At 52.7% G+C, this 10,573-nt stretch overlaps 1 protein-coding gene across 1 annotated transcript; it reads right to left on the bottom strand.

Annotated features, from left to right (window-relative positions):
- Nucleotides 1–390: 390 nt before the first annotated feature.
- NCLIV_049920 (conserved hypothetical protein) lies at nt 391–9,246 on the bottom strand (the record flags this gene model as incomplete). The annotated part of the gene is made up of 13 exons (XM_003884544.1): nt 391–633; nt 1,007–1,414; nt 2,130–2,348; nt 2,800–2,930; nt 3,436–3,724; nt 4,100–4,156; nt 4,510–4,660; nt 4,913–4,955; nt 5,509–5,611; nt 6,277–6,414; nt 7,252–7,965; nt 8,513–8,641; nt 9,127–9,246. 13 exons carry the CDS (start codon nt 9,244–9,246, stop codon nt 391–393), a joined length of 2,745 nt encoding a protein of 914 aa, XP_003884593.1.
- Nucleotides 9,247–10,573: the final 1,327 nt, after the last annotated feature.

Raw genomic sequence — 10,573 nt, 5'->3', positions numbered from 1 at the left:
CTTTTTTCGTGTTTTTCCTTTGGAAATCTGGGGCAAAACCCGGAGGCAGACCTAAGCGTAGCGACACTCGCTTACACCCCATCCGCCACATCTTCCTGTTTCGTTTGTTCCTTTTCTTCCGCTCCGCGAAAAGACATACGTCCGCAGGCCGCTGTTCTCACAAGGCTTCACCTTCCTGCCTTGTTTGCATCACATTTCTGTCACTTCTTCTCTCCTCTCCGGGTCTTCCTGCCTTCGCTTTCCTCCCCTGTCTCTTTCTGGAGCTCTGACGACGGAAAGTGGGGAAAGAATTGCCGAGTTGGGTCTTGCCTCTGGCGTCGGTCGATTCTCGCTTTTTCCCGGCGCCCTCGCTGTCGAACGCACCAGGCATTGTCGCTTCTCGCCAAGCTTTTACGGATTCATGACAATCAGACGAATGCGAGATCGCGTGACATTGCTCAGTGCCGGCGAAGACACCAGGAGAACGCCCCACATGAAGGAAGTGAACCAGAGAGCCGTGTACGCATTCGGCTGATAATTGCGGATGATGATGGGATGGGGCACGGGCAACAGCCCGACCATCGTTGTCTTCTCCAAAAACGCGAGGATGTCCTGCTGATCCGTGACTTCTCGTCGTGCGCATTCCTCTTCAACCTAGAAAAGAACGAACCACTCAGAAAACCTCAAATCGATCCATACACAGATGCACGGATATATGTGTAAAAAGAGATATGTAAACAGGTAGAGAGATTACCTCTCTGTCCACACTGTCCACGGATATCTCCATACATACATGAAGATACACATAACGCAACGAGACAAGGGCCGGAAAGGTGGACACAGCTGAGAAGCGGCGAAGGGAGAGAAGATTAAAAAACGGAAAAACGCGTTCTAAAAAGTGATACCGTCGAACACGGCTAGAGGCACATCTGACAGTCTGCACTTGAAGACTGCACAGCCACCACCGTTCCACCGGGAAAGGGAGACAGTTGCACAAAACCTGGAAAAGGAGACAGTCCCTTCGTACCTGGGGTAGGAGACACTGAATTAAGCGCAGGATCGTCTGGAGAGGGAGTTTTTGCTTCCACTCTTCTAGCCACTCTTCCGTGGGTTCCCAGCGGTCGTCTTCGCCGGCCAAGCTTTCGTCTTCTCGCGCCTCGCCGGCACCCTCGTCTCTTCCCCCTGCGTCTTCGCCCTCAGGTTTCTCGCCGTTCCGCTCCGAGCAGTCTGCCTCGTCTCTCTCGCTCCCTCCGCACGAGTCTATCTTAGAGACCCGCGATCGGTCTCCGCTTTCGGGAGTCTCTGCCACTGCCTCCTCGCCATCTTTCGTTCCGGCTCGACGCGAACTGCGCATCGACGCTGGCAACGTGAGGGTTTCCAAGTCACAAAAAATCTTCTTCTGACGCAAAATCGCGTACACCAACTGGCTGTTCCCCTAAGCAGCGTCACACAGAAGGAGTCCACACCCGGGAGCACATACGCAAACTTCATTATACATATATTTGAGCCTTCCCCATTCTGTATTTATGTGAATCGATACATATTTAGGAAGCCCTATATAGATCTCTATATACATAGATGGGTATGTGTGCAAATAGTTATACCTATAGCTATACATACATGTGTATCTGCAGCTACATCTAATTTTACGACCAGCATGTGGTAACACATGTCTAGACTTATTCTCAGTTTAGGTTTGTAGACAAACGCACGCACGCACCTATGTAGACAAAAACACGAGGCTGGGTCAAACGCTCACATCACACGCGCCGACAAGGAGTTTCAACGAGGTCAGGCGCCTGTCACAATCATCGAGTCATGCGCATGCACGCATCCCATCTAGGTTTGCGGCCCCACGTACATGCATGCACCGCCACTTTTCCACATATATAAAAAAATCTACATTTATTGATATATATTTGCATACGCCTTCAGGCATATCCATGTATGTATCCGTAAGTATATATATATATATATATATATATATATATATATATGCATATCCTTATGTCTACATAAGCATATATACACGTATATATATATATATATAGTGTAGGAGAGATCATGGGGGAAGCGAGGCATCAGTGCGGTTTCCGATTGGCGGCGTCTCTGAGCACCCTGCCTCTTTTTTCCTGCCTCTTTTCGCTCACTTCGAATTGATACTGAATGAGGTTGTTGAAGACATCGAGCAGGAAAAACACGTCGTGGTAGTGCTGCGGGGCGGAGAAGAGCCAGTAGCGTCGCGTCAGTCGCTCCATCATGGCCATCAGTCGAAGACAAGATTCGAGACAAAACGCCTTCACGTACGCGCTCACGTTGCAAAGCACCGTGAGCAGCATGTCCACCAAGCTGTCCGAACTTCCACGGGGCTAAGAAAAACAGAACACTCCGCAAAGGCCTGCAGTTGTACATTTGAATCTCTTGCTTTCACACTCATTTCACCGACGAGAGTGGAGACCGATACTTCCCGCCAGGACGACGCGGGATGACTCATGAGTATCAATGGGACGTGGGAGATGAACCCTCTCGCTGCATTCGTCTGCAGCTGGTGAGAGACACGAGCTGTCTGTGGCCACCCGAATTCGACTGACGCCTCGTGTTCTTTTCTACCAGATACACATTCTACGCTTCTTCGGCCCCCCACGCGCGGATCTGTGAACTCTCTATAGAGTGCCGGGTATCGCCACTCGAGATCTGGCGAGTAGTGGATCTCGTCAAGAGAGAAAAGGAAGTACTGAAGCATGCGCACCTCTCACGTTTTGTGTGTACGTTGTGTGTCTGCGTGCAGAGACGCTTCGAAACGTCTCTTTTTGCGCTTACCCCCGTCGCATCCATGACGACTCGGTGGATAGCGAGACACAGGAAGTCTGCGTAGGTCCCCTGGAAGACCGGGAGATCAGCAGGCGCCTTTCCGACAAAGGCTTCATTCAGCCTCACAGCGAAATCCCTTTCTGCAAAAAGAGCCGCAAGGAACGAGGAAGACGGTGGCAGCTGTCAGTCACGTTCAACCAGAAAGACGCCTCCAAACAGCGAACCCGTTGAAACGCCAAGAGCGCCGAGAGAGAGACGGCGCGCAGGGAGGTGGGGCAACTCTCGGGGCGTGTATTGTCGAAAATACCAGGCTTTCGTCACAGAGGCGGCACATGGTTCCCGCCTACGGAAAGGGGCACAGAGCGCTCGCGTCGAAGAACGCAAATTGGAAGCAAAGACACAAGACGACGCACGCGAGACTCGGAGAAAAAACCGTCTCTCTGGAATCCCGGGAAGGAAGAGCGGGAAGCAGTCAGCGGGGCGTGGAAGACGAGAAGACGTTCTTCGAGGTCGAGAGAAAATGCAAGGGAAAGAAGACAATGCACATGCGAGACAATGCGCGTGAGAGACAATGCACGTGAGAGACAATGCACGCGAGAGACAATGCACGTGCGAGACAAGGCAGGGGAAAGCCCGCGAGCGTACCTGATGAGAGGACCAGGAGAATGAAGGAGCACATGTGCAGCAATCCCATGCGGGAGAGGGCCGTCGCGGCTTCGGCCGGGTTGGCAGGCATCGCCGACTCCGTGGTGAGTCCTGTCTCCTTCACGCGGTTGGTGTCTCCGTTCGTGGAAGGAGACAGAGTGTCCCTATCCGCGGCGGGCCCTGAAGCCGCGCGGCGGTGAATGAAAAAGGATGCGTCGAGGAGCAGTGCGACGAGCGGCCGAAGGAGAGCATCGGCGCCGCGCCGCGAACACACGTGGCGAAGAAAATTCTGCAAAAACGCGGAGGCTCCGAAGTAGAGAGTTGATGGACGAAACACCTATCGTAGACGGCGAGAGACAAATGCAGAGAAACCGCTTTACCGTTTGAAGACAGCCCACCAAACCGGGCTATTCGAGTCCGAACAACCAGTTACGGGGAACCGTTTTCAATTCCGCTCTTCTGTTGCACTGGTCCAAACGTACATGTATACATAAAAGAGCTATGGATTCCTGCAACTACTTGTATAGCCGATACTGCAAGTAGATGTAGGATACGGGCAGATGCGCCGATCCGAGACCACTTTATCTGGAGAGAGAAACGGGAAGAAGACGGAGCGTTTCTGGTTTCTTGCGCGGTTTCCTTCCAAGATCCAGGCCTCGCCTACCCCATTCAGTGTGAAGAGATGCCACGTGAGGATGAGAAGTTGTTCGCAAAACAAGTCCTGAGAGAGTGGAAAAGCAAAACACAAGGATCTGCAGGAACTCAAGAGAACGGACGCGAAAACGGAGTCACCCGAGTATAACGGCGAGAGGACGAAACGAAGACCGTCACCGAAGGCCAACGGGCAAACTGCCTGCATGCGACCAGCCGCCCCCGAGTCAGGTTTCCATGTGGAACCTAGCACAAAGCGAAAAAGCTGGCAAACACACTACCGAGGGAGACAGCGAGGAGACAGCAACAGGATCCACACTACGGCCTCTCTTGTTGCCTCGAGCGTCTGTGCTTTACACAGCGACAAGAAGAAACTCCTTGTCTCTGGCGAGAAGTCGGGCCTTTCTCTCGCCGCCCCCGCACCGGTTTCTCGGAGATCGCGGCCGAGTGCGGCCGATACGCAGCATTTCCCAAGTGGTGCGTGAGGCCGTCGTAAATAAAATCGAATTCGTCCGTGCGGTGGATTCCCGCAAGCATGCTGCGGAAGACATTCCGCAGGGAAGGGGGGGTTTTCCTGAAAAAGCAATCATGCAAACGGCCGCTTCATCAGATGGGGCGGAGCCTCAGGCACCCACATACACACACGCAGAGAGGTATCTAGTGAGTTTAAGATCTTGTTAAATCCTTTTCTGACGCACTGTCGGGCTAAAGGAGAAGCACTCTGTCGCTGGGGGCTGTCGAAGGCCTCGCAAAAAGACAGAGCCTCCGTACGCGCACACATGCTTTCTCAAGCGCGAGGATGACGAAGTAACGCACTTGCACGCACCTGCCAACCTTATCCCCCTTCGTGGTCTCCGTCTCTTCTGTCCCTGTGCAGAAAGGATATACACACAAGATATGTATTCATATACATTATTTATGTACACATGGATACAAGTGGATGTGTAGAGAAGAGCGTAGTCAAACAGATAATATATATATATATATATATATATATCTGGGAGTGTAATGGATATGGAGGACTCCTTGCTTGTGCACTATTTTCAGCAGCAAGCAAACACGTGTATGCACACGGGCATGTACTATCAATTACCCATATACATATATATATATATATATATATATATGCGTTCATGTACGAATGCATCTGTTCAAACATACGTAGATCCGTACACATCAGCTTCTCTCTCTTTTATATATAACCATCCATGTTTGTAGATGTGTATACATATACACCCATATATTCGTTTAGACAAATATACATGTATATGCATCCGTGAAAGAGCGATGAGCGTTCCTTGTCTGTAGAGAGTTACAGAGATGAAACGAAAGGCGTTATGCTGACACAGAAGATTGGGACCGAGCCTCAAAGAAGCGCTACGCGAGCACTGCCTTGCTGAAATGAATTTCGCTTTGATTTACCCTCAGGGAGAACAAAGACCCCGACATTGAAGTCGAGGAGGACGATCAGGAGCTGTAGAGACGCGGCAACCATCGCCTGCGTTTCGGCGTTGCCAAAGATGCCCTAAAAAGCGAACGCCGATCAAGCCGTAGCAAACAGAGACACCGAGAGCGCGACTTAGACAATCATATGCAGACAGAGAAGAGGGAAAGGTTATAAAGAGCAATAGAGAATATCGACAGATACGGACGTAGTCCGTAGGCTTATACTAGGGGCAGATGTAGAGGTTTGAGAAGGAAGATTCGAAAGCCTCAAGACGAGGGACACGGAAACATATATGAAAGAGAGACAGGCAGACAGACAGGGAGAGAGACAGAGAGATGGACAGGCAGAAACCCAGAGGTCGGGAGCGGACGACAACCGATCCGAGGCAGGCGCGAGAGCGAGGCAGTGCCGCGTTTGAAAGCGCAGAAGGGCGAAAGGAGACAGCATGTGCCCCAAAGCGCTGACGGCAGTGTGGAGACAAAATGTGCAGAAAACTGCCGCTCGCTGTCGAGGCCAGGAGCCCGAAACGAAGACGCACTTCAGAAAGAAAAGCCCCAAAGGAGTCGAGTGTTTGCGCCCCCGGGCCAGAGATAAGACTGCACGGGTTTACGAGGAGAGTGCCGCGCGAAGAAGAAAGCACGGGGGACACGAGACGCTGTCAGATGGCGAGAAGAGCGACAGAACGGCGCGGAGACGGAAAGGAGAAAGGGAGGCAGAACGGGAAAGGGGAAGATGCGACTCACGAAAACACCTCTGTGTGTGGTGTCTGTGGAGCAAACGACGGAGAGGAGTGAGCAGAAGAGATTTGCCGTGTAAGGGGCGTTTCCAGCAGTCGCGACGCGAATCCAGGTCGGTACACGAAGCTGATATTCATCAACAGCCTGAAACACATTCACACGCGCGGGAAAGACGAAAAAACTTTACAATGCTGTAAAAGGAAAGTGGTCTAAACGGAAATCCTTGCTCTGAGAGCTCCACGCAGCGACAAAACTGGACAGCGACAGACGGCGAGAATCCGACAAAAAAGCAACTGGCTGCACGTGCATGCAAGACGCGCAGGCCCGAGACGCTCTCAGAGATATCCGACAAGAATGCACGTCTCCACGCGGGGGGACTCTTTGAAACCCCGCGACCAGCGCAACCTGTGGAGAACGATCCCCCCCCCCCACACGTACGAATCCCAGAAAGGAAAGCACTTTGTCTCCCTGCCGTGCCGCGCGTAGTGACAAAGCCGCATACCTACTCTAAATGTGTGCAGAAACCATTCTGTTTTACTTCCAACCCATCCTATTCCATACACAACTATCTGCATTCACATACACACGTGTATATATATAAAGATATATATACAGAGGTAGCTACTTAGGCGTATATATAAATGTGTATCTATCTCTCTGGAGACATTTGGATAGTTGTGTATGCGTGCTTGTCCACGGACGTCTCTAAACGGATGTGCCTGTGCAAAAACGCGCACTTCAACAAATACTCATACATACATATACATATATACATATATATATATATATATATACATATACACACATATATGTACATATATACATATATATACATGTATATACATATATATACATGTATATACATATATATACATATATCTAGTATATATACATATACATATAGTAGGAGTTTTGACTGTGTGCACTTAGTGTGCGCACGAGATTGGTGGAGCCAGCATTTGGAGACCCGGCAGCGCTTACGTTATATAGGGGGCCTGAGAAGCATGCAGTGAGGCAGTTCATCACCTCCGTTCGGTTGTTTGAAATCCATCCCGAGGGTCGGATTGCGAAATCTGGAGCTGCGCCGACGCCGCCTTTCCAGAGGAAGCGGAGGTCTACTTTGTGTTTCGGCAAGGCGCGAAGAGCCTCCTGAGAGAGCGGCGCGCCTGGCACGATGGCGGTGAATCCGCGGAGAAACAGAAGACGAAAAAGGAGATTAACAATTTCGTTTCCGAGCAGCACTGGCAGGCCTGTCGAGCTCGTCTGGGACGCTGTGGAGGCGGGCGAGACCGTCTCTTTTCTCTCGTCTTTTCGATCGCCTTCTGCGTCTCGTTCGCCATGTTCGCGCTTTTCCGCGGCTCGGTCCTCCCCTTCCGAGTCTTCTTCCCTCTCTGCGTGCGCAGCCAGGTCAGACGGTGCTCGCGCCGCATCTTTCGGTGCCTCGATCGCTTCTCCCGTGAGTTGTGTGTCCCCTGCCGGCGACGGACAGCGCGAGCGCGTGTCGGAGTTCCCTCCGGGCGACAGCGGCGTAAAGTGCGCGAACCAGAAGATTCGCTGCTCCAGGGAAGGATCTTCGAGGAGAACGGGGACCATCCGAGAGAGAAGACGCACAGTCGTCAACAAAGTGCTGGAGTCGCGCAACGTCGCGGGCTGTTGCGACACTGCGTCGGCAGTCGCCGTGCAGACGTCGACAAGCTGCGTGCAACGCCCGAAAAAAGACAGAAGGCAAAGTGAAGGTTGCAGCCTCAGACAGGCGCAGGAAGACCGCATGGAGAGGAAGCGAGAAAGAAGGCCTCGCTCGCCCTTGCTGCCTTTTACCAGCAAGGGCGAGCGAGGCCGAGGATCCAAGCGCAGAAAGTCGCGGGAGAGTTGAAAGGTTTCATCAAATCAGCAAAGGGAATCGAGCGGAAAGACGACGCGAGACCAATCGGGGCCGGAGCTAAAGCTGGGGGGAGAGACAACTTCGAACCGTCTTTCTGGATGTGGAAAAAAAGCGCGCGCAGGCCTCAAGCGAGAGAAACAGACCCGGAGACACTGGAGCAGCAAAGGCGGGCGAGGAAGGAACGAGGAAGTTGGTCAAAACTGCTGCGAGGCTCACACGCCTGTGCGGGCGTGAGCACAGGCACCGCCTCTTCCTCAGCACCGGCTCAAGGCCGCCGGAAAAGATCCGAGGAGAAAAGGGAAATGTCGAAAGAAAGACGCGAAAGAAAGGCCAAAAGAAGAAAGAAGCATCGACACTCACCTGGGTGAGGAGCTTCGCAACTGCGTCGGGATACTGGCGAGCTGTGTGGAGAATTTCTTCTCGCGACCCTAGACCCGCTTCGAGTTCCTGCGCAGTTAAATTGGCCTCGAGGAACGCCCGAAGACGCCGCTGCAGAGAAAGAAACAGAAGGCACTTCAGGGGAAACCTGCAGGCGCTTTGAGCGGCAGGAAGTGCGCAGAAAACGGCGCGGAAGACGGCCACGTAAGAGGACGGAGCGGGAGAGGATGGCCGAAAGAAAACAGGAACCAGGGGCGCGGAGCTCGACAGAACTCCGACGGCGACGAGAGAACCAAGACGAAAATTAGGCAGTGTGGACCGAACGGGACACTTCGGCACGCATCGGCAGCTACGGGCTCCGTACAGATACATTTCCTTTTTACGCCTGTCATGTAAGGATAATACTCGGCGATACACGAATGGCGGCATATCCGCTTCTCCGTCTCTATCCACATATATCAAGATACACAGTGACGGCATCCCGAAGCTGCAGGAGCGAATTATAAAATAACGGACGAAAGAGGCAGAAAACCCCATGCCCACAACATGTAGACAAATCGATTTGTGTACAGATGGAATGGTGATTGTGAACGTACAGGGTGTTGGGTTGCCTGGGTCCCGTCTTCGGTGTTATCATCGGCATCTCCCTTGTTTGCAATTTGGAGGAGGTTGAAGAGCTGGAAGTCTCCACGAGTTTTGCTATCCGCGTTCCCCATGATTGAGACGTCGAGAGCGAGGTTGTCGCTGCAAGCGGGTTCCGGCAACTTCCCGTCTCCTCAGTTCCGACATGTATTTGTTTCCTTCTCTTTCTGGTTCTGCTGGCGTTCTTGCAGGGGCCCGCGCTTCTGGTCAGTTTCCTCTCCGTCGCATTCTTCGGTCTCTCCCTGGAGTAGCGACTCGGCTCGTTTCCTCTCCCGGATGCAACGCAGCCTTCTCCGGCGTCTGCTTCCTCCCTCTTTCCTCTCCTCACCCTCTCTGCTTCTGACGTGTTGCGAGGCGAGAAGATCCGTCCCTGCTTCGGGCGGCCGCGAAAAGGCGACGCAGAGAAGAACCGCAAACGAAACGGCGGCAGCGTAGAGACACAGATGGAGAGACAGAGAGAAGATACGCAGACAGAGAAGCAGAGAGAAGATACACAGATGGAGAGACGGAGGGAAGATAAACACAGATGGAGAGACTATTTCACACGTTTCAAGGAAGGACAAACCCCGCAGAGAGGGTGGATACCCGGGAAGACAAAGAGATGGGGACGAAGATCCAGTAGAAAGGAGGACAGAGAGAGAGACGAGAGGGGAGACGGCGAGAGACGGCGAAGGGAGGCAGAGACGGCGAAGGGAGGCAGAGACGGCGAAGGGAGGCAGAGACGGCGAAGGGAGGCAGAGACGGCGAAGGGAGGCAGAAACGGGGGCGAACCTAAAACGCCGAGCGAGAAACAGTAATGAGAACTAAACGGCCGGAGTCGTCGCGAAACGGAAAAATGAGAGGCAAGCGCGCAAGCAATATTAACTTGCCTGAGAGAGTTGCAGCAGAGAGCGTATTATCACAGGACACGCAATTCAGAAATGAAACAAAAACACACGAGCAGAGGAGGGAACAACAGTGGAAGACGATACAGAGAGGGACGCGGTACCACGAGGGAAGGAAAAGAACGGAGGGGCGGAAGAGAGAGAGACGGAAAGCGAACGGATCTCAGGTTCCTGCAGACGAGGGAATACAGGAAGATGGGGAGCGGCGTTTTCTTTCCGCTCTTCCTCGTCGCGTTGTCGCCGCGAGCATCTGATGCAGGAGAGTACGGACCAATGTGTGTGTAAGCCAAGCGGCTGTGCGGAGACAACCGGAGAAGAGCTTTCGCGTCGAACTGTCTTTCCGTTCCAAGTTCTCTTTTCCCGGATTTCGTCTACAAACAGGGAAGAAGCACGGCGGGTCCAAGCCGGGAAAACCGGAAGGAATTCGCTCTCGGTGTGTTTCCACAGCGGCCTGCAAGACGCCGACGCTACACAGCGGGTTCTGTTGCCCGGGTGTATGTACACCTGAAAAGCCGAA

Source organism: Neospora caninum, chromosome X (assembly GCF_000208865.1).
Source record: "Neospora caninum Liverpool complete genome, chromosome X".
Lineage (NCBI taxonomy): Eukaryota > Apicomplexa > Conoidasida > Eucoccidiorida > Sarcocystidae > Neospora > Neospora caninum.
The sequence above is the reverse complement of the archived record's forward strand: the minus strand, read 5'-3'. Positions and strand labels throughout refer to the sequence as shown.